Source organism: Rhamphochromis sp. 'chilingali' (genome assembly GCF_963969265.1).
Source record: "Rhamphochromis sp. 'chilingali' genome assembly, chromosome: 15".
NCBI lineage: Eukaryota > Metazoa > Chordata > Actinopteri > Cichliformes > Cichlidae > Rhamphochromis > Rhamphochromis sp. 'chilingali'.
Window position 1 is genome coordinate 35,634,909 of NC_137942.1, and position 24,381 is coordinate 35,659,289.

Here is a 24,381-nt window from a genome sequence, read left to right on the forward strand (position 1 = left end):
TCACAGGTTTGAACAAACTTAACACCTGAGTTTCCTCATGTGTTCTCAGCCTGTTATAATTCTAGACAAAGAGGAGTAGCAATTCTAATACATAAAAATATTAATTTCACAGTACTCGATGCAGTTATAGATCCAGAGGGCAGATTCCTAATCGTCAAACTATCTATACTTAACCAAAAGCTAGGTATTGTAAGTATATATGGTCCAAATGTTGATGACCCCTCATTCTTCCACGGTTTTTTTAGTACACTCTCCGAACACCTTGATTGTGTTACCGACACCAGACCTAGGGGAATCTGGACCGGCAGCAAGCGGCACACAGGCTAGAGAGCACTCCGTAGCCAAATATGAGCAATTAGAGAGGACACCGACGTTAGCGTCTTGCTCAGGCCGGAGCTCATTTATTTCTGCAACATATACACAACACAAATGCATTCTTCCCATAAAATAACAGAGTTCATAAACAAAAATAAAGCTACAAAAAGCATTCTCTCAAAAGCAAAATAAATACAAACTAATTCAAAATGACTTTACATACTCACAACTTAAACAAAACACTCGTGGCTAAAGCAGAACAACATACCAAAATAACCCATCTCACATTCACACAACCTTACATATATACATATATATATATATATATATATATACACATATATATATATATATATATATATATATATATATATATATATATATATATATATATATATACACATATATATACATACGTGTGTATATATATATATACACATACAGCAAGCCCCATGATGGACAAAATCCAACAGATGAAGAGAGCAAGCAGAGTCATTCAAATAAATCATGTCACTGTAATCCAGGGCGGGTAAAAGAAAAAAAGTGGCAGCAACAAGCTTTTTCCTGTGAAACATGATCTGTTCCTGGAAGAGAAGCCCAACTTCAGCCTCAGTGTCTTTATTAGATGTTCAATGTGTGGCTTATAGGAAGGACTGTCATCAACCACAATACCGAGGTATGTGTACGAGGCCACAACCTCTGACTTGGATTCTTGAGATCAAATATATTTTCCTTTGGGTTTGTTTTCTTCCCATTTGTGGCTTTAATGTAGTGTTACATCCTGTTTGTTTGCTCCCATCTGTATACATGTCCAGATTCACTGTTATGTTTCTATTCGTACATTGCTGTGTGATCACTGTTCCCTCTGCTGACTGATGTGACCTTTTGTATCTCACACTGATACTTGTCATATTTGTATCTGCGCCTAAAAGATAAAAAGTTTTCCATGCTAAAACACAGCTCCACCTCCTGCAGTTCTCCCTCTGAACCACTAGATGTCTCTGTTATCTAAATGAAGACGTGCAGCACAGCAACCACAGCAGCGCTCAGATCACACGTGTCCTGTTCTTATGTCTAAAAGCATGAAACAGGTGAGACAGGTGGGATCAATATTAATGTTGTGGAAATATATGAAAAAGCAACAGAAGAGTGAAAACATTTCGTGTTTCTAGAAAGATCTTTCAGCTCACAGCTGCTCACAGACTGTATTTACAAGTGACAAACTGCAACTCTACAGTACATCTACAGTATATATCAAATATGTTCTGTATTCAAATCTATTGAGTGATGTTTGAAAGTCTTTCCAGGTGAGTTTGATCCAGGAGGGTCTGAAGCCAGAGTGAGACAGAGACTGTGCAGAGACTGTAGAAGGACAGAGCAGCAGCAGAGCAGTCCAGATACACTGATGATCCTCTGTCAGATCCAGAGGGACACACAGGGATGATGCTGGACTCTACATTGTGTCTGACAGTGGAGCTGTTCTCAGAGCAGTTCACTCTGCAGCACTGACAGTCATCTGCACTTCATTCCTCTGTCAGTCACTGCTGGATGAAGCTCTCCTCTCCACCTCCCAGTAACATGGCCCAGTCAGAGCGTCTCTACACACAAGCTGCTGCTGCTTCAACCTCTCTGGATCATCAGGACACAGCTGCTCCTCTCTCAGCACACACACCGTCCTGTTTACCATCATCGCCTCCACCTGCAGAGAGAAGAAGGAAGAGCAGAGGAGATAAACGAGTGTTTCCAGAGACTCTTCATCAGCTGTCAGTGATGCAGCACATCCAGTATAAAGAGCAGCAGGGACGTCAGTGCTGGGACTGTACTAGGACTCATTGTTGCTTCACTTTCTCTAATCTTTGGATTTTTATTGAAGTTGCTGAAAATGTTTTTCCCTCCTAGTTTGAGTTTGGACTTTCATTCATTAGAAGAACCTTGGTGTGTCCACTCTGAGCTCTGTAGGAACCCCAACAACAAGCCCAACAATCCAGATGGACGGTTCCAGCTGTTAACTGGAGGAATACCAGCCAAACATCTGCTCTCACTAAACTCTTCCTCACCTACAGACTGTGTTCTTCACTGCCTTAAATTCGGAAATTAATGCAGTCATTCGTCTGCGTGCTGCTTTGTTCAGAGAGCTGATTGGCTGTTGACAGTGTTTGATCAGAGCGTGTCAGCCGTTACCATGGTGACCATAAAGGTGAGAAACAGGAAGTGTTTGTGTCCAATCCTGAAGCCTGTCACCGTTCTCCTCTCACAGCTTCACTGAGAAGCTGCAGCTTTACAGGAAACACTGGATCTTTGTTTCATACTGACTGTGTTTAGTACAATACTGCTGACAGCACCACCCACTCACTCCATCACTCTACTGACCACAGAGTCTCCAGTCTGTAGTCTGAACTCTGCTGAAGATCACACAGCTGCTTCACGTCTGGATTCTTCAGGTTGTTTCCTCTCAGCTCCAGCTGTCTCAGATGGGAGGGGTTGGACTTCAGTGCTGCTACCAGATAATAACAGCTGATCCCTGACAAACCACAGAGACTCAATCTGTATAAAGAATGAAAGATGTAAGTTTATTAGACAAAGAGCTTGAAAGCATTCAGTGTTTCATCATCTGTTCAGAGCTGAAGAAGGTTCAGAATGTAGAAGTTTAGAAAATGGAAACTCCAAACAGCTGAAGCCAACAGGAAGCAGCTTCAAACAGGAAACTGTGCAGAGTTTCAGACTATATGTCCTGATGCAGCCAGTTGGATTTTGGAGATTTGAATCTCTGTTCTGTGACTAAGTCCTTGAATCATTTCTTCCAGTTGGTCCAACAAGACAGACTAAGTATTGGACATGTGTTGTGGCTCCATCAGGGGAGCTTCTAAATGTGATGTGATGGCCCCTCTGGGTCTGTCAGGTCACAGCACTGAAGAGAGCTCAAACTGGGCACACAGTTGTTCCAGTCTGGACCAAAGACTCTATACTGGGACTGAGGGACTGCTCTGACTGCACCCACTGGGACTTTTTAAAGGCTCATGTTCTCACTTAGATCATCGATTTCTACTGACATTTCTTTCTGGGGAAAATGGGGATTACTTTGGAAACAGGAAGTATTTTCCCCAATAAGCAGCCCTGGATTAGTAAATCACTCCAACATGTTCTCAGGCAGAAGAAGCTGTCTTGTTATGAGGGAGAGAAGAAAAAGATTGAGGCACAGAAACTTGTTGAAAGAGAGATAAAGCAGCTAAAATCAGGTGTAAAAGTAAAGCAGAGGATGAGCTGAATAAAGGACACTCAAGGCTGGCTTGGAAAGGAATGAAGTCCATGGTGGGGATGCAGAACAAGGAGCAAAGATGAATGTGATGCTGAATCAGCAGAAGACTTGGACTCATTTGATTCCAGCTTTGATATCATTGATTTCAATGAAGAGCTTTGTGATTGTAGCAAAGGGCTGGTAGCTCTGAGAGTCCCACTGATGAGGTGTTTGTGTGGAAATCTCTTAGTGGGACCAAAGAGAGAAAAAGCCCTGGTCCTGATGCTGTGGGAGGGAGATGATTGAAGTGTGCTGTGAGGAACATTTTCCAGTCCTCCTTGGAACAACAGGAAGTTCCCAGCATATGGAAACAAAGGTTAAGTGTCCTATGACACTCAGTGATGATGGTGCTGTGGCCCCACCACCTCCACCTCTTTGTAAAGGAACTAACTGTAATCTGAAGCTTCAAATGGAACTAAGACTTCCTCCACTAGGTGGCAGTGTCTGATGAGAACGTGTTAGTGGAGCTGGCCTGGAGTCAGAAACAGGAAGATGCAGGATTTGGGCTGAGATGGGGAAAAGTGGTTAGCACTAGTGCCTTAAAGCAAGAAGGTTGTAGGTTGAAGCTTGTTGGCCTTTCTGTGGAGGTTGGATGTTCTCCCACAGTCCAATGAAATGCTGCTTAGGTTCATTGGTGCTTCTACATTGGCTGTAGGTGTGGATGTGAGAGAGTGCTTCTCTGTCTCTCTGTTGGCCCTGTGATGGACTGCTCACCTGTGCAGGTGGACCACGCCTCTTGCCCTATGACAGCTAGGGCACAGGCTGCAGCCCTGTGAGCCTAAGCTGAATAAACAGTTAGCAAAAATGATCCATAGATGGCCTGAAATCCCCCAGTTAGCAGTTTGGTAGATAGCTATGACATGCTAATCCCATCCAGCAGCTGTATTCTACCTGTAAGCTGATCCCTGCTGAGCCAAAGCACTTTTTCATATACAAATTACAACCTTTAATAGAAACCTATTGGTCAGCATCTTATTAGCCTGCTGTTAGCTTCATTCCACAGAAAACTGAGAGAAACTAACAGAGTTGATAAAGAATAAAGAGAAATGTGCTGATTTAAAGCCTTTGAAGTGCTTCAGATGATCTCTGTCCACTTCTGTCCACTCATTCATTCATGTAAGCTTTCTAATGCAGCTTTGATCTTCACAGTCTGCTTGATGAAACTCATTCTAACCCTGAATGTCAGAGTGCTCCTCCTTCTCTTTCCCATCATTCATGCTGGCAGTGGAGGAGATTTGGATGTTGGACTGTGTTTTGGATGATGTGTGTATGTTTGTGTTGGACTGCTGTCTGTAAAGCAAACGCACATTTTGCTTTGGATTTCAGTGTCAGACAGACTTTAAGGTGGAACGAAGAGTTGGAGAGTTTCACAGTGAATTATCCAGTGGAGGATTTTTCTTCTTCTTTGAAGGTTTGAAATGTGAACATTGTTCTGCTGCAGTCAATGGACTAAACCAGAGAAGAAGAAAACAGACTTTACCATGAAGATCCTCAGTGTGGATCAGTATAATATCAGCCTGATGTCTGCAGTTTAGTGTCAGCACAACTTTCACATCATATTCATCTCAGCACAACTAAAACATGCTGACTGACCTCAGAGTTTCAAATCGACATCCTGGACTCTCCAGGAAACCACACAGATGCTTCACTCCTGGATCCTTCAGCTTGTAGTTGTAGTTCAGGTCCAGCTCTCTCAGATGGGAGGGGTTGGACTTCAGTGCTGCTACCAGATAATAACAGCTGATCCCTGACAAACCACAGCCCCTCAATCTGTATAAAGAATGAAAGATGTAAGTTTATTAGACAAAGAGCTTGAAATCATTCAGTGTTTCATCATCTGTTCTGAGCTGAAGAAGGTTCAGAATGTAGAAGTTTAGAAAATGGAAACTCCAAACAGCTGAAGCCAACAGGAAGCAGCTTCAAACAAACACAACAAGAGAAAAAACTCTGAATGTTTCACATTAAAGTCGTACATTTCTCATAAAAACAGGACAAAGACTTGAAAAAGTCGTGTTTTTCCTTCCAGGAACCACATGGCTTCACTTTTAAAGGTGAAGTGTGACAGAAACGGACATATTTGAAGTCCAACACCTTTTTCCAGTCACATTATTAAAGCAGACAAACTACAAGCTCATTTTCATTGCAACAAGTCATCTTCTGACCTGGACTAACAACACTGGTCTCTATGTGCAGCTGGCTGTGAGACCAGTGCTCAGGGAGCGTCTACAAAGGGCAACACTGAAAGAACATCACACACTCATTTGCTTCCAGCACTTTCACACAAACATCTACTGTCATCATTGTCACCAAACTCTGTGGATCCTTTATTGCAAATTCAAATGGGATCAAATGGTCAGACAAAAGAGGGTTATGAGGAAATATGATGAAATGTTGTGTATTAGCAGCAAGTTATTGAATCATTTTCCTCAGAAACCAAACAAAATGATTGACAAACATGTTTTTACAAACTCAGTGTTGGACTTGGATCAGCAGGATAAGCTGATGTTTAAAGGCATTTGAGTCTCGCTGTATGAGAGTCCAGTTATTACTCAATATTTATGGATGATGTTCTATCAGTGTTGCACTTTGTAGACGCTCCCTGAGCCTCACAGCCAGCTGCACATGGACCAGCTGACATTACCCAGCATTAGAGGCGGCTGTAAAAAATTCATGTTCCCATTTAAATGGTTTTAATTTGAATAAAGCGATGTTGATTCATTCAATCCTGAATCGATGTTTAATATAAATGTATTTTGCCAGAATCTCAGCTTAAAGCTCCCAAAAGTATTTCAACAACAAGCAAACAGATAAAACAGTAAATGAGAGCAGCTAAACACACAAAGATGGAAACACAGAGCGTGGATCGTTCACTCGACGGCACGTACACGGACACGCCGTCGGGGCTGAAAGTGGACAGCTCACAGATCCTGAAGCTGCAGGTTTCATCTGTCTCCAACCAAAACTGAGTGAAGCAGCAGCAGAAGAAGATCCAAACTCTGCTTTACGTTTGATGAACATCGTCATGAATTCTCTCTGACTTTGACCTTTACTTCCTGCACAGCTCTCTCTCTCTCTCAGTGTGCTTCAAGAACAGTTTACCTTCAGAAATCTGTTTCCTGCATGATTCACTGCTTATTACGCACCAGTCTGCTGTTGTGTTCACTGCTGTCAGCCTCCGAAAACAAAGCCTCATTTCTGCTGTTCAATACTGAAGAAATTGAAACCTTTTAAAATGATGACAGATTACAAACTCTCAGCTGTGTCTGTAATCAAACCTCTGTAACTTTGCTTCACTTCAGCAGCATCAGCTCATGTTCACATGTTGATTCATGGTTTGCTTCAGTTTTTCATCGACTGCAGAAGATTTTGAAGGTTATCTGCTATAAAAAGCCAGAACAGGAAAACCTGCTTCATGTGTTTCTGTTTGATCCTCAGTGACTTTGACACAAAGGCCTCTGCTGTGATGATCACACCTCTGATCAGGTCTCACAGTGTCAGCTTTGTTTTTATACATATGGATATGTGCTGATAAATGATCAGAGTTAGAATATTTCCCACTGTCTGCTGTGTGCCGTGACCTTTGACCTGCTAAAGACAGTCAGCTGTGGATGATTCATTGTTGTGTCTGATACTTAGAACTGTGAGGAAGAAGCTACACAGTTAATCAGGGTCCCCTCTCTCTGAATCAGGAAAGGTGGGCAGGCCGCGTGTGGGCCGCGGGCCATACGTTGAGTCTCACTGTTTGAAATGTGAACATTGTTCTGCTGCAGTCAATGGACTAAACCAGAGAAGAAGAAAACAGACTTTACCATGAAGATCCTCAGTGTGGATCAGTATAATATCAGCCTGATGTCTGCAGTTTAGAGTCAGCACAACAATCATATTCATCTCAGCACAACTAAAACATGCTGACTGACCTCAGAGTTTCAAGTTTACATCCTGGACTCTCCAGGAAACCACACAGATGCTTCACTCCTGGATCCTGCAGCTTGTTGTTCTTAGTCGAAGACCAGGAGGAGTCATTACTCAGGTCCAGCTCTCTCAGATGGGAGGGGTTGGACTTCAGTGCTGCTGCCAGATAATCACAGCTGATCTCTGACAAATCACAGCTCACCAATCTGTATAAAGAATGAAAGATGTAAGTTTATTAGACAAAGAGCTTGAAATCATTCAGTGTTTCATCATCTGTTCAGAGCTGAAGAAGGTTCAGAATGTAGAAGTTTAGAAAATGGAAACTCCAAACAGCTGAAGCCAACAGGAAGCAGCTTCAAACAAACACAACAAGAGAAAAAACTCTGAATGTTTCACATTAAAGTCGTACATTTCTCATAAAAACAGGACAAAGACTTGAAAAAGTCGTGTTTTTCCTTCCAGGAACCACATGGCTTCACTTTTAAAGGTGAAGTGTGACAGAAACGGACATATTTGAAGTCCAACACCTTTTTCCAGTCACATTATTAAAGCAGACAAACTACAAGCTCATTTTCATTGCAACAAGTCATCTTCTGACCTGGACTAACAACACTGGTCTCTATGTGCAGCTGGCTGTGAGACCAGTGCTCAGGGAGCGTCTACAAAGGGCAACACTGAAAGAACATCACACACTCATTTGCTTCCAGCACTTTCACACAAACATCTACTGTCATCATTGTCACCAAACTCTGTGGATCCTTTATTGCAAATTCAAATGGGATCAAATGGTCAGACAAAAGAGGGTTATGAGGAAATATGATGAAATGTTGTGTATTAGCAGCAACTTATTGAATCATTTTCCTCAGACACCAAACAAAATGATTGACAAACATGTTTTTACAAACTCAGTGTTGGACTTGGATCAGCAGGATAAGCTGATGTTTAAAGGCATTTGAGTCTCGCTGTATGAGAGTCCAGTTCTTACTCAATATTTATGGATGATGTTCTTTCAGTGTTGCACTTTGTAGACGCTCCCTGAGCCTCACAGCCAGCTGCACATGGACCAGCTGACATTACCCAGCATTAGAGGCGGCTGTAAAAAATTCATGTTCCCATTTAAATGGTTTTAATTTGAATAAAGCGATGTTGATTCATTCAATCCTGAATCGATGTTTAATATTAATGTATTTTGCCAGAATCTCAGCTTAAAGCTCCCAAAAGTATTTCAACAACAAGCAAACAGATAAAACAGTAAATGAGAGCAGCTAAACACACAAAGATGGAAACACAGAGCGTGGATCGTTCACTCGACGGCACGTACACGGACACGCCGTCGGGGCTGACAGTGGACAGCTCACAGATCCTGAAGCTGCAGGTTTCATCTGTCTCCAACCAAAACTGAGTGAAGCAGCAGCAGAAGAAGATCCAAACTCTGCTTTACGTTTGATGAACATCGTCATGAATTCTCTCTGACTTTGACCTTTACTTCCTGCACAGCTCTCTCTCTCTCTCAGTGTGCTTCAAGAACAGTTTACCTTCAGAAATCTGTTTCCTGCATGATTCACTGCTTATTACGCACCAGTCTGCTGTTGTGTTCACTGCTGTCAGCCTCCGAAAACAAAGCCTCATTTCTGCTGTTCAATACTGAAGAAATTGAAACCTTTTAAAATGATGACAGATTACAAACTCTCAGCTGTGTCTGTAATCAAACCTCTGTAACTTTGCTTCACTTCAGCAGCATCAGCTCATGTTCACATGTTGATTCATGGTTTGCTTCAGTTTTTCATCGACTGCAGAAGATTTTGAAGGTTATCTGCTATAAAAAGCCAGAACAGGAAAACCTGCTTCATGTGTTTCTGTTTGATCCTCAGTGACTTTGACACAAAGGCCTCTGCTGTGATGATCACACCTCTGATCAGGTCTCACAGTGTCAGCTTTGTTTTTATACATATGGATATGTGCTGAGAAATGATCAGAGTTAGAATATTTCCCACTGTCTGCTGTGTGCCGTGACCTTTGACCTGCTAAAGACAGTCAGCTGTGGATGATTCATTGTTGTGTCTGATACTTAGAACTGTGAGGAAGAAGCTACACAGTTAATCAGGGTCCCCTCTCTCTGAATCAGGAAAGGTGGGCAGGCCGCGTGTGGGCCGCGGGCCATACGTTGAGTCTCACTGTTTGAAATGTGAACATTGTTCTGCTGCAGTCAATGGACTAAACCAGAGAAGAAGAAAACAGACTTTACCATGAAGATCCTCAGTGTGGATCAGTATAATATCAGCCTGATGTCTGCAGTTTAGAGTCAGCACAACAATCATATTCATCTCAGCACAACTAAAACATGCTGACTGACCTCAGAGTTTCAAATCGACAACGTGGACTCTCCAGGAAACCACACAGATGCTTCACTCCTGGATCCTTCAGGTTGCTGTAGGTTCCACTCAGGTCCAACTCTGTGGGATACGAGGGGTTGGACTTCAGCGCTGCTGCCAGATAATCAAGGCCAATATCTGACAAACCACAGCTCTGCAATCTGTATAAAGAATGAAAGATGTAAGTTTATTAGACAAAGAGCTTGAAAGCATTCAGTGTTTCATCATCTGTTCAGAGCTGAAGAAGGTTCAGAATGTAGAAGTTTAGAAAATGGAAACTCCAAACAGCTGAAGCCAACAGGAAGCAGCTTCAAACAAACACAACAAGAGAAAAAACTCTGAATGTTTCACATTAAAGTCGTACATTTCTCATAAAAACAGGACAAAGACTTGAAAAAGTCGTGTTTTTCCTTCCAGGAACCACATGGCTTCACTTTTAAAGGTGAAGTGTGACAGAAACGGACATATTTGAAGTCCAACACCTTTTTCCAGTCACATTATTAAAGCAGACAAACTACAAGCTCATTTTCATTGCAACAAGTCATCTTCTGACCTGGACTAACAACACTGGTCTCTATGTGCAGCTGGCTGTGAGACCAGTGCTCAGGGAGCGTCTACAAAGTGCAACACTGAAAGAACATCACACACTCATTTGCTTCCAGCACTTTCACACAAACATCTACTGTCATCATTGTCACCAAACTCTGTGGATCCTTTATTGCAAATTCAAATGGGATCAAATGGTCAGACAAAAGAGGGTTATGAGGAAATATGATGAAATGTTGTGTATTAGCAGCAAGTTATTGAATCTTTTTCCTCAGAAACCAAACAAAATGATTGACAAACATGTTTTTACAAACTCAGTGTTGGACTTGGATCAGCAGGATAAGCTGATGTTTAAAGGCATTTGAGTCTCGCTGTATGAGAGTCCAGTTATTACTCAATATTTATGGATGATGTTCTATCAGTGTTGCACTTTGTAGACGCTCCCTGAGCCTCACAGCCAGCTGCACATGGACCAGCTGACATTACCCAGCATTAGAGGCGGCTGTAAAAAATTCATGTTCCCATTTAAATGGTTTTAATTTGAATAAAGCGATGTTGATTCATTCAATCCTGAATCGATGTTTAATATTAATGTATTTTGCCAGAATCTCAGCTTAAAGCTCCCAAAAGTATTTCAACAACAAGCAAACAGATAAAACAGTAAATGAGAGCAGCTAAACACACAAAGATGGAAACACAGAGCGTGGATCGTTCACTCGACGGCACGTACACGGACACGCCGTCGGGGCTGACAGTGGACAGCTCACAGATCCTGAAGCTGCAGGTTTCATCTGTCTCCAACCAAAACTGAGTGAAGCAGCAGCAAAAGAAGATCCAAACTCTGCTTTACGTTTGATGAACATCGTCATGAATTCTCTCTGACTTTGACCTTTACTTCCTGCACAGCTCTCTCTCTCTCTCAGTGTGCTTCAAGAACAGTTTACCTTCAGAAATCTGTTTCCTGCATGATTCACTGCTTATTACGCACCAGTCTGCTGTTGTGTTCACTGCTGTCAGCCTCCGAAAACAAAGCCTCATTTCTGCTGTTCAATACTGAAGAAATTGAAACTTTTTAAAATGATGACAGATTACAAACTCTCAGCTGTGTCTGTAATCAAACCTCTGTAACTTTGCTTCACTTCAGCAGCATCAGCTCATGTTCACATGTTGATTCATGGTTTGCTTCAGTTTTTCATCGACTGCAGAAGATTTTGAAGGTTATCTGCTATAAAAAGCCAGAACAGGAAAACCTGCTTCATGTGTTTCTGTTTGATCCTCAGTGACTTTGACACAAAGGCCTCTGCTGTGATGATCACACCTCTGATCAGGTCTCACAGTGTCAGCTTTGTTTTTATACATATGGATATGTGCTGATAAATGATCAGAGTTAGAATATTTCCCACTGTCTGCTGTGTGCCGTGACCTTTGACCTGCTAAAGACAGTCAGCTGTGGATGATTCATTGTTGTGTCTGATACTTAGAACTGTGAGGAAGAAGCTACACAGTTAATCAGGGTCCCCTCTCTCTGAATCAGGAAAGGTGGGCAGGCCGCGTGTGGGCCACGGGCCATACGTTGAGTCTCACTGTTTGAAATGTGAACATTGTTCTGCTGCAGTCAATGGACTAAACCAGAGAAGAAGAAAACAGACTTTACCATGAAGATCCTCAGTGTGGATCAGTATAATATCAGCCTGATGTCTGCAGTTTAGAGTCAGCACAACAATCATATTCATCTCAGCACAACTAAAACATGCTGACTGACCTCAGAGTTTCAAATTTACATCCTGGACTCTCCAGGAAACCACACAGATGCTTCACTCCTTGATCCTGCAGCTTGTAGTTGTCGCTCAGGTCCAGCTCTCTCAGATGGGAGGGGTTGGACTTCAGTGCTGCTACCAGATAATAACAGCTGATCCCTGACAAACCACAGCCCTTCAATCTGTATAAAGAATGAAAGATGTAAGTTTATTAGACAAAGAGCTTGAAATCATTCAGTGTTTCATCATCTGTTCTGAGCTGAAGAAGGTTCAGAATGTAGAAGTTTAGAAAATGGAAACTCCAAACAGCTGAAGCCAACAGGAAGCAGCTTCAAACAAACACAACAAGAGAAAAAACTCTGAATGTTTCACATTAAAGTCGTACATTTCTCATAAAAACAGGACAAAGACTTGAAAAAGTCGTGTTTTTCCTTCCAGGAACCACATGGCTTCACTTTTAAAGGTGAAGTGTGACAGAAACGGACATATTTGAAGTCCAACACCTTTTTCCAGTCACATTATTAAAGCAGACAAACTACAAGCTCATTTTCATTGCAACAAGTCATCTTCTGACCTGGACTAACAACACTGGTCTCTATGTGCAGCTGGCTGTGAGACCAGTGCTCAGGGAGCGTCTACAAAGTGCAACACTGAAAGAACATCACACACTCATTTGCTTCCATCATCCAACCTGAAGAGGAAACTGACGGCTCCCCTTCAAAGTAAAAGCTGCTCCTTTTGGACACAGTATCAAAGAAAGTCTACAGTATAACACAGAAAAGACAGAGCAAAGTTTTGGTTGGTTTTAAATTGTGCAGAAATGAAACAACACTAAGCTCAATTATGTGACAGACATTTCATCCCATGTCAGTTTGGCCTCATCCTGGGCCGGATTATCCAGCACACACTCTGACCACAGGCCCAGGGGCCACGCACAGCTGGGCTCCATCCAAGAGACAGCAAACAAACCAACACAATAATAAAAAGCACCATGTGATCTTCTTACATCTTCAAGACAAACATAGTAAAAACATGAGCATATTTGTTTCCTGATAAAATGATGTGACAGGTAGAACAGAGTAAAGTGGTGGTGTTACAGCCTTTCTCCCCTCTGCTGCCGAGGCTGTTAGTCTCTCCCAAACTCAGCTACAGGACTTCCAAATGAATGAAAGCAGCAGAAGTGGCTTTACAAATGAAAGAGGAAGAGGAGAAGAAGAGGAGAGGGAGGCCACCCTGACCATCACTCCAGCTGAAAACATCACACTTCCATTAAAGTTGGTGAGGAAATGTTGAGCAGGATGAGCTGCTGGCTAATCTGGAGGCTGTAGCAGCAGCTCACAGTCACAGTGGGTTTCCACTCATGAAAAAGCTCTGGCTGCTTCATTTCTCATCTCATATCAGAGACTTTAAAGCTTCACTGAAGCTGTACTGTGATGCTTCCATATTCCAGTGAGGCCTCCATAATGATTTCAGCTGTTCTGTACACACACTGTGTGCCCTGTATGGCTCAAAGTCTCTGCAGCCTGTTTTTATCTGCTATCATCAGATCGTCATCATCCTCATTCACATCCCTCACACACTCTACAGCCTCATCAGCACTGACTTCATCTTCACTGACTGATGGAGCACAACATGAACCTGTGGAGGCTGAAACACTGTCCTGTCAAACATCTCCCCGTCACCACTCCACTTCTGTCAGCCTTTAAATGAACCCTGCTCAAGCCTGTCACTTCTGTTTGGAGCCAAAAGAAAAAACTGTTGTTCAGTCGTTTGGAAAGACTCAACATTTCTGAAAGCACTCAAACTTCTTCACATTTGTCTTCAGACACATCCTGAACATTTAGGAACTAAAGAAAGTTCCACGAGGGTGGCACGGATGCCCCTCCGGTGGTCCTCCTTGGGCTCTCGCACTCTGGGGCCTCTGGATGTCTGGAGCCTGGATCTCCTCCATGCCTGCTTCATGCCCTGGGGGGCGGGGCTATGGCTCTCTACATCCTCTAGCAGACCATTACATGAAGAAACCTTTTGAATACAAGCGTGCTGATCCACGCAGGTGTGCACACGGGTGTTCACTGTTCATAGACATAAACTACACCTCTATTGGTGCTATTTCCAAGCACATTGTGCGCTGTCGGTCCTGCTTGCTGCACAACAACATTCAATATTTAGTATTTACTGCTGTTTACGCTAGATTAACGTGATGGTGTTGTGTTTAGTATGTTGCTGTTTTTTTTGCTTGTTTTCTCTTCTTTTTCTCTCAACAGGTGATCCAGGAGATTTCCCCCCCACCCCCACCCCCCACCCCTTTCTCACTGTCCCTCTCCCCTTCTGTTTTTCTTTTCCTTCCTCTTTCTCTCTCCCTTTCCTGTCCCTCACTCATGTCTGTCCCGTCTGTAACAACTGAAAATAAAATAAAATAAATAATAAAAACAAAGGTCGATCAAATGGACCAATACGGCAATGCCACGATGATCCATTTGGCAAAGTAAATCCATTGTGTCTCCTTGTTGGTCTTCAGACAACAATTCTGACGGATAAAGAACCAAATGGGACAGGCAAAAAAAAAAAAAAGGAACTAAAGAAAGTTTCAAACATCAATCAAAGACCTGAAATATAGAAAAACTACAACAGCTGCAGACAGTGAACTCACCTCAGAGTCTCCAGTCGACAGTTTGGACTCTCCAGTCCAGCACACAGAAGCTTCACTCCTGAATCCTGCAGGTTGTTCTCGCTCATGTCCAGCTCTGTCAGATGGGAGGGGTTGGACTTCAGAGCTGAGGCCACAACTTCACAATGAGTCCCTGAGAGTCCACAGTGAGTCAGTCTGTGATGATAGAAAATATAAAATGTGTTATTATAAAAGCAGAAAATCTGCATTATAAACACAGACTGAATGTATATGAAGACAAAACAGAGTGAGGTCATAATCTGATGAATCTGCTCTTCACATCTGTGCTTCAGCTCCTCTTACTGTGTTTGACATGACACAGTGATTGAGTCTCTCTCAGACCTGCAGACTTTGAATGAGAATCTTTGTTTGGCTTTAATCTGCAGATGAAGGAGGAAGATGGTGTCACATTTAGGCTTCCATAATGTCCACAGTCTGTCACTGAGATCTGATCCAGAGTCAGAGTGAAGACACACATTTGGATTGTTTCCTGTTTTGACTCCAGAACATTTGAATGAGTTCAGCTCAGTGAAGAGTTCCAGCTGGAAAGATGATCTCTGTTTGCTACCTGCTGTCAGGTACGACTGTTCACGTCCACACGCAGGAAAAACCTGCTGACTGCTACCAAACGGAGCAGAAATCTCATCACTGGACAATAATGATGAATGAACTCAGAGCTGCTGATATCACATCTGATTTCAGGGGAACTAAACACAGAAATGATTGGCTCATTTTAGCTTTCTGAGCCATTATCTGCTGGTGTGTCGCTAGTTGGCAGAAAATGATTTGTATTCCTGTTCAGGGCTTCAGTGTTTATGAGTCCAGATCCAGGTGACAGCAAGTCAAAATGATGTTACCTGTCTGTGTCCAGCAGCAGCCTGTATTCACTTTGAATATTGTTATAACCTGACATGGATCAGTTTGTCTTTGATTGGTTTGTAAATGTCACTGTTTCCATTGGACCTGAGTGACGTACAAAGACAGAGAGGGAGAGAAAGGAGAGAGAGGATGGAGACAGCAAAGAGAGAGCAACAGAAACAGGTGAGAGTGGACAGGTGACCAAGGTCAGCAACCAATCAGAGAGCTTCTGTTTGACCCACAGTCACTGATGATGACTGCACATAACCAAGCAGTGTGTTACTCTGATATCAAATATGGATCCTGCTCTTATAATAACGATCATCAGATGATATTATTGTGTTATTTTGTAGCTGAATACGATGTTTGTGTGATTATCAGTGAAAGAAGCAGTGAGGAGGGTGGAGAGAGAAAGAGGACAGAGGCTGAAGTTAGAAACACTAAAAGGATTTTTCATGGATTTCATGGATGATTTGAGTGATTTCCAGCAGGACACTTAAACATGTCAGTGGACGTCCTAAAGAACATATTCACTGATATGAAACGTGTCACTGAACAGGATCAATATCAGTGGAAACATGGTGGAAACAGCTGTGACTGCATGGATGTGACACACTTCAAATCTGTTCTCCACTCTTGGATTTGGGACCCATGGAGCTGCTGCTGAGTCTGTACAATAAAGGAATGGTGTGGAAGGTTGCAGCGTACGGACACAAACACTTTGTGGTTACAATCTGATTTTATTTTCAAAATTAAACTTCTAACCTACACTGATCAATGATGTTAATGATCACATCTGGACTCACCCAGCCTTTCTGCAGTTCCTCACAGCTGGAATCAGTCTCTGTCGTCCCCTCCATGATGTGTTGTACTTCTGCAGGTCCAACTCATCCAGAACCTCCTCTGACATCTGCAGCATGAAGGCCAGAGCTGAGCACTGGATCTCAGAGAGTTCCTGTTCTGATCTGTTCTCTAACTTCAGGAACTCTTGGATCTCCTGATGTACTGAGAGGTCGTTCATCTCCATCAGACAGTGGAAGATGTTGATGCTTCTGTCAGGAGAGATTTTATCACTGTTCATCTCCTTCAGGTTGTTGACGACTCTCTGGATGGTTTCTGGACTGATCTCTGTCTGACCCAGCAGACCTGCTAAGAGTCTCTGGTTGGACTCCAGACAGAGGCCATGAAGGAAGCGGACAAACAGGTCCAGGTGGCCATTTTTACTCTGGAGGGATTTCTCCATGACTCTCATAAGCAAATCATCAGAAAATGAAATGTAATAGTAAGGATCATCTGGATTATTTTCCAGGAAGTTCTTCAGCACCTCTGTCTTCCTATTGGTGTGACAGTGGAACATGTAGACAGCAGCCAGAAACTCCTGAATGCTCAGATGAACAAAGCAGTAGACTGGTTTCTGGAAGATCACACACTCTCTTTTGAAGATCTCTGTACAAACTCCTGAGTACACCGAGGCCTCTGTCACATCCAGACCACACTGCTCCAGGTCTTCTTGGTAGAACATGATGTTTCCTTTCTCCAGATGTTCAAACGCCAGCCTCCCCAGCTTCAGAAGAACTTCCCTGTCAACCTCCGTGAGCTCCTGTGGACTCGTCTCATGTCCCTCATGGTACTTGTTCTTCTTCCTCTTTGTCTGAACCAGCAGGAAGTGTGAGTACATGTCAGTCAGGGTCTTGGGCAGCTCTCCTCTCTGCTCTGTAGTCAACATGTGCTCCAGAACTGTAGCAGTGATCCAGCAGAAGACTGGGATACTACACATGATGTGGAGGCTCCTGGATGTCTTCATGTGGGAGATGATTCTGGACAGCTCTTCATCACTGAATCTCCTCCTGAAGTACTCCTCCTTCTGGGCGTCAGTGAAGCCTCGTACTTCTGTTAGCCTGTCAACACATGTAGGAGGGATCTGATTGGCTGCTGCGGGTCGGGAAGTTATCCAGATGAGAGCCGAGGGAAGCAGATTCCCCTGGATGAGGTTTGTCAGCAGCTGGCTGACTGATGACTTCTGTGTGACATCAGACAGCAGCTTCCTGTTGGTGAAATCCAATGAAAGTCTGCTTTCATCCAGGCCGTCAAAGATGAACAAAAGCTGAGAGACAGCCAGCTTCTCTGCTGAGACCTTCTGTAATGTTGGATGGAAAACATGGAGCAGCTCCAGAAGACTGTACTGCTCATCTCTGATCAGGTTCAGCTCCCTGAATGAAAGCAGAACCACCACACTGACATGTTGGTTCTCCAAGCCCTCTGCCCAGTCCAGAGTGAACTTCTGCACTGAGAAGGTTTTTCCAACACCAGCCACGCCGTTGGTCAGAACCACTCTGATGGGTCTCTGTTGGTCAGGTAAGGCTTTAAAGATGTCCTGGCACCTGATTGGAGCGTCATGGAGGGCGTCCATCTTGGAAGCAGTCTCCAGCTGCCTCACCTCATGTTGGGTATGAACCTCTGAACGCTGTCCCTCTGTGATGTAGAGCTCAGTGTAGATGGTGTTGAGGAGGGTTCTACTTCCTGTTTCATCACTTCCTTCAGTCACACGTTCACATCTCCTCCTCAGACTGATCTTATGTTCATCTAAAACCTCCTGCAGACCAACATCTGCTGACAGAAAGAAAAACAGAAAGAAAACTCTTCAATGTCTGAACAACACAAGAAGTCCAGTTTTCAGAAATGAGTCCATCAGCAGACAGATGTTCAGTCTTACTTTGTACACAGCTGCTCTGACTGGCTGTCTGCAGTCCAGCTCTGCTTCTGGATCTTTCTCCACACTGTGGACAGGAGGAGTCTCCTGATGAAGCAGACTGGTCCCAGTATGAGGGGATGCACTGTCTGCAGAACCAGTGTCCACAGCTGGTAGAGACTGGATCCTTCAGGACGTCCTGACACAAAGCACAGCAGGACAGCTGCTCCTCCTCACAGACACCACTCCTTTTCCTCGTCCTCCCTCTGTGAACACATTTCTTTATCACTAAAAACATTGACTGTTAGTGACAAACATCCAGATTTGATGACACTGTGCAGAAGCTGTGATGGTGACACAGAAAAGTCAAAGTGGAGATACTTCTGTCCACCTTTGATTAGACTCATTACAAAAAGGAAAACAAAGTTTGAACACAGTCATGTTTCCAGTTCACTGACTTACATTTATTCCATGGACACTCACTCTAACCTGAACCACAGCTACAACCCAACATTGTTGAGGCCTCATCTCCTCCTTTCCTGACTGTAGAGGTTAAATATGCAACAACCAACAAATAAAAGAATTTGGTTCATTTCAAAGAAATTCACACGGTGACCAAGTAAAGTAACCGTAGTAAAGGAGACAACATCCCGATGATGGTGGGATTATTTGAAAGATTTGCTTTAGTCACGTCACCAAATGCAGTTGAACCACCCGTGGATCCATGTTTGACCATTCTACCACTCTGAGCTCTGCTTTTTAATCATTTTATTATTATTATCATCATTCATTTATTCATTCTTTGGAGGGGGGCTATTTCCTAATGCCGCCCTAATAAGCTGATGTTCAAGGGGAAATATAACAGAAACTCTTTCAGTGTTATTCATTAATAAATTAACAGATAAACTGTGAAGAAGAAAAAAACTGAGATTTAAAGGAGAGAGTGAGAAACTTGATCATCCATCCTCATAATACATGTTTATCAGTATCTGCTGTGACCATACTGCAGTAATAACTACAAGTCTGCATTTCTGTGACTGTTGATCAATCACAGCAGGAATCTGAGCTCATCTCTGCACACAGAGCAGCTTCAGCTCTGGGATAAACTGCTCGCTTCACGTCCTTCTCAGCTCACAGACACTCATCCTGATATTTTCCTTTAACATTTGATGGTATAATTCATCTGTGTTTACACTTTATCTGCAGAAATACAGAAAAACAGACCCAAACACCAGAAACCATCAGTTTCACCATGTAGAATATATTGCTGTTTCCTTGCTTTTAATTCAGAGAGAAACTCTGATTTTGATTTTCTCTGTTCTCTTTGCCACGGCCCATCCCAGCAGCAGCTGAAGCAGCTGACTGTCACAACACTGAATAACACTTTAGGAGGAACGTCTTGATGCCTTCTCAATCATCCAGGAAAGTAAATCTCCAAAAGTTGATTCTGTTCATCTGGACGTAGCATAAATGTGGTTATCCCAGCTGGACTTTTGTCAAAGCTGGAAAGGCTCCTAAAGAAAGCTCCAGCCGATCCAGGAGAGAAGGACAACCGCTGCCCAAGAGAAAACCTGTAGTGATCCCGTGTCAGGAGTATCGGAGCAGTTGAGATGCATTTTTTCTAAACACCAGGTAGGGCTGCACGATTTTGCATAAAATGAGAATCACGATTTTTTGGCTTAGAATTGAGATCACGATTTTCTCACGATTTTCTTTTCCAGTATAAATATTTATTGCACTTATTAACTGCACATCAACTTCGTAACAGTTGAGACTGAACATAAAAACAATAAATAAACATAAAAACAACAAATGTCTCACATTTTGTTGTTGCTGCAAAATGTTGTCCTGCTTGAAATTCCGTCTCCACCGTTGCTCGACGCTGCGTGTACAGAGCAGGTAGTGCAACAATAGAAAAATAGTTGGCACTGTGTAGCGTTTGTCTAGGGTGTTGTTAGGTATTTTAGTACCATGGTAGCATTTACTGGATATTGTTTTATAGTGACATTATGCAGGAAAACTCTGTCATTCAATAAGGCCCCTTTGTTTTAGTTATTTTTCTCTTTGACCCAAGAATTGATGTGTGAGAATCACAGGCTGGTACAAGGTTGAAATACCACAGAGATCACTCCCTCAGCTACATTAGTTTCTTAATCTTTTAGACGCCTGTTGAAGGCCAAATGGTTTGTTTCAGATTTCACTAATGAAAGAACTCTTTGTTTTGTGCCTTGAAAATATGTCGCTGAGATAATCACAATTGTAGCTGAACTAATAAACTACACAAAGGATGCTTCTTCACCCATGGGCAGGAAGACGCTGCCTTATCTTGGTCTGTACTGGTTTAAACTGATAATCTGCTGTCTCATGAATTTTACCCTCTATATAAACTGTTGTACTTGTGAATAAAGTTGAGTCAATTTGGGAAGACAACCTGAAGCAGTCTCTGTTTTCTTGTTCTCCCAAGCTGCTCCCGAGCTGCTCGTACTAACACGCTGAATGGCATGCTTGAATATTACTTGAGAATATATTTGACTGTGTTACAGACTAAGGGACATTCTCTGCTGATAGACGTCCACGCCTCGGAGGAAGCCGATCCACGGATTAGGCCCTGGAAGCCGTTTCCTTCAATTTTGGTGTCAGAAGTGGGATCCTGACGAAGGTAGGCACGTGTCTTTTTATTTTATGAGACTGTGTTATGCCTTTCTCAGTGATCCACATAGAAACGGGATACGCTGACGAGGCCTTCTTCAGTGGCCCACATAGTAACAAGTGGGATACGCTGAGGAGCCTTCGTTAGTGGCCCACATAGAAACACAGGAAGTTGCCTGTTGTTTTGTAAATAAAAGCAGAAAGGACACAGGAAGTTGCCTACTGTCATAAACTAAGAAGTTGCTCACCAGCAGAAAGGACACAGGAAGTTGCCTGGGGTCATAAAACGAGAAGTTGCTCGTTAAAAAGTGAGAAGTTGCTCACTAAAAAGATAAAATTGCTAGCAAAAAAAAAAATCAAGTAACCTCAGGTGTGCCACAGCAAAAAAAAAAAAAACTAACTTAAATCCTTCAAGCGTCTAAACCCCTCTGGAAATCACTGACCATGGGTCAGAATAATTCAAAGACCTTAGACGGGTCCGATAAAAAATCAAAATTAACTGTAAAACCGAAAAAAATAAAATATAAAAATAGCGGCTCAGTACGACTCCCACTTCCGGTTACGTTTAACCCACGCTCGTGAATCAATGAAGACTTCCATGATTACGTATCCAGAACATGCGGAAGTGCTTACGTGACTGATTTCGTCTTAAACTTAAGAACCGTAAGTTTAATGCATCCTAATTTATTTCCGGAGCCCTATCCCGAACGATTATCGCCAGAAAACAGGTCAGTAGAAATGTTAAATACTATTTGTGATAAGGAAAGTAGGCTGATTAAAAAGTCCTGTAAAAAATATATGATAGAATGTCGTGATGTGACCAATCGCATGCTACCACTATGGAAAAAAGGACCCGAGCCAGACGTAAATGCTTTAAATCAAGCCAGTGTAGGCTCTAGTAAATCCACTGCAGAAAAAACTAGCCTTATATGCCCATCCGTTCAACCTACGGCTCCGCCGCCTTATGATGAAAAAACAGAATTAATAGCTGCTGCGGCGGCTGCACGTCACCAGCGCGTATATCCTGATATAACAGCAAAATCCCAAAGGAGTGAGGAAGGCACTGAAATGACACCTAAATCAGAAGAAGATGACTGGTTTAACCTAGATCAAAGACAGGAACGAGAATACACTGAACGAGAAAGAGAGTTACAGGAACATAAAAAGCAAACAAAACAGTTAATGACAGAGTGTGAGGAAATCATGAAAGATCCTTTAACTGAACGTACGGAAGCTGAACTGCAGCAAGCCGTTTCCGTCATAGATAATCATGTTCAGCGCCACACTAGAGTAGCGAATGGTTTAACTGTGCCAAAAGCAATAACTAACACCAGAAATTTAATAAGGAACTACTTAAAGCAGAGAAAAGAGGAAAAAACTCAAGAGGGCCCCCACAAAAACACCCGTTATAAAGAAAAGCAGGGATCACAATTTAATGACGTCAGCACCTCCCTCCCGTTCATGATAATAGGGGACATGTGTTGCATTCAACCCCCTAAAATTTCAGAGTTAGCAGCAACCATTAAAGAACTTCCCGATCCTCTAAAAAATCCTACAGCCTTTGTTTCTGCATTACAGAGAAGTACCAGATACCACCACTTGGGTGGGCCTGATTATAGATATATATTATGTCAACGAATCCCAGGTGTGACTGAATCTCAGCTTATTGAAGAAGTAGAGGAACTAGACCCTAAAAATGACCAAGCAGCCAACACCACCTCGTTTTTGTGGATAAACGATGACAAAATCACAGCCTTTTTTCAAAACCTAAAGAAATTTCTGCTCACAATGTCTAGAGATAAAATTGATTTAAATGCAGTAACCATGTGTAAGCAAAAGCCAGATGAATCCATTCTAGTTTTTATGAAACGTTTCACACACTGCTGGACTAATGAGGCATGCATGCCTGAAGGAGGAAATGATCAGATTTTCATAACAACATTCTTAAACAATATTCATCCAGAATGTTCACAACTATTGAAGCTGACTGCCACTGATAATCTCTATGACATGAAGATAAAGAACTTTATCACACTTGTCAAAACAAAAGCTGGTGCAGATCTTTTCCCCAACAGCACGAAGGCTAAAAGTGTTAAGATTATGTTGAATTTTGATGTTGAAGGCTCAGAGGAAAGTGAAAAAATGATGTATGCAGGGGCCCCGCCCCCTCAACAAGCGCAGCAGGGAGATTTCAGAAGGAGAGATAGGAGTGGAGACGCATGTTTTTATTGTGGAAAAATAGGACACTGGAGGAGGGAATGCAAATCAGCAGCACATAGGTCTCAACCACAAAACACAGGACCAGCTCCTGCCACTAGGCGTCAGCAGAGCTCTTACAGACAAGGTAACTGGCAACGCAGACAGGAATCACATCAAAGAAACGGCCCCTTTGCACTTAGGGAGCAACCTTATAATCCACATTTTAATCCCCACCCATATGATAACGAAAGACTGGACCAACCATAGGGAGGCCCAGGTGAAGACGAGGGACAGTGTGAAGCACTACACACAATTTGCAATTGTCCCGTAACACAGAAAGCTTGCCCACGTTAGATATAGAGATAGGTGAAAAGATTTATTCCTTTTTAGTTGACAGTGGAGCCACTAAAAGTTCACTGTCTGGAAAATTCTATAGTGGGCCTGTTTCCTCTGTGTGCATCAACACCATGGGAATAAACGGAACTCTAGTGCAATGCCCCAAAACTCATTCTCTAAAAACACGCTGGGGCCCAAAACCAGACGAAATTACATATCATCCATTCATAATTATTCCAAACTCGCCTGTGAATCTATTAGGCAGAGATTTAATGGCAAAAATGAACTTGTGTATTTCATTTAACACAAAGGGTGAAATGTTTGCAGACACTGATAACAGCTATGTTTTCTCTGCCCTATGCACCGACACCATGGAGAAGGAACAGCCTCTGTGTCAGCTGGACGCCTCAGCAGAGAATGAACTCAATATCCATCTGACTGGTACCCCACGTCACACACTGTGCCAAACACGTGTACAGACACCACTACCAGGTAGCCCCATGCCTGGAAGCCACATATTTGTTTCTCTCACACTGTTCAACAACATGATAACTGCTCACACCAGTGAAGGCCAAACAGTGGTTTTGTCGCATAACTCTGACATAGGCTATGACATTACTGCACCATGTCGACACATAGATCTAACCTACCCCATACACTGTACTATCTCTGCTGTCACATTGCCAGCTGAATATCAAAACATGACATTATGGTCAAGAGGTGAGAATGATGTAGGATTTATCGACTGTACACCTTATCATGCTCAGCTGAAAAACAACAAGCCG

The 24,381-nt window shown here is 42.7% G+C and overlaps 1 protein-coding gene across 3 annotated transcripts in view; it reads right to left on the reverse strand.

Moving 5' to 3' along the window:
* Window positions 1–771: 771 nt before the first annotated feature.
* LOC308410891 (NACHT, LRR and PYD domains-containing protein 12-like) overlaps window positions 772–24,381 on the reverse strand; it is a 51,781-nt gene continuing 28,171 nt past the window's right edge. For all 3 annotated transcript variants that reach the window (XM_080904553.1, XM_080904552.1, XM_080904551.1), the window contains exons 5-13: window positions 18,437–18,678; window positions 16,530–18,333; window positions 14,848–15,021; window positions 12,203–12,379; window positions 9,876–10,055; window positions 7,528–7,728; window positions 5,204–5,380; window positions 2,686–2,859; window positions 772–2,014 (exon numbers count right to left, since the gene is read on the reverse strand). In XM_080904553.1, the coding sequence (XP_080760679.1) occupies window positions 2,002–2,014; window positions 2,686–2,859; window positions 5,204–5,380; window positions 7,528–7,728; window positions 9,876–10,055; window positions 12,203–12,379; window positions 14,848–15,021; window positions 16,530–18,333; window positions 18,437–18,678 (3,142 nt within the window). In that variant the 3' untranslated portion in view covers window positions 772–2,001. The remainder of the gene's footprint in view (window positions 2,015–2,685; window positions 2,860–5,203; window positions 5,381–7,527; window positions 7,729–9,875; window positions 10,056–12,202; window positions 12,380–14,847; window positions 15,022–16,529; window positions 18,334–18,436; window positions 18,679–24,381) is intronic.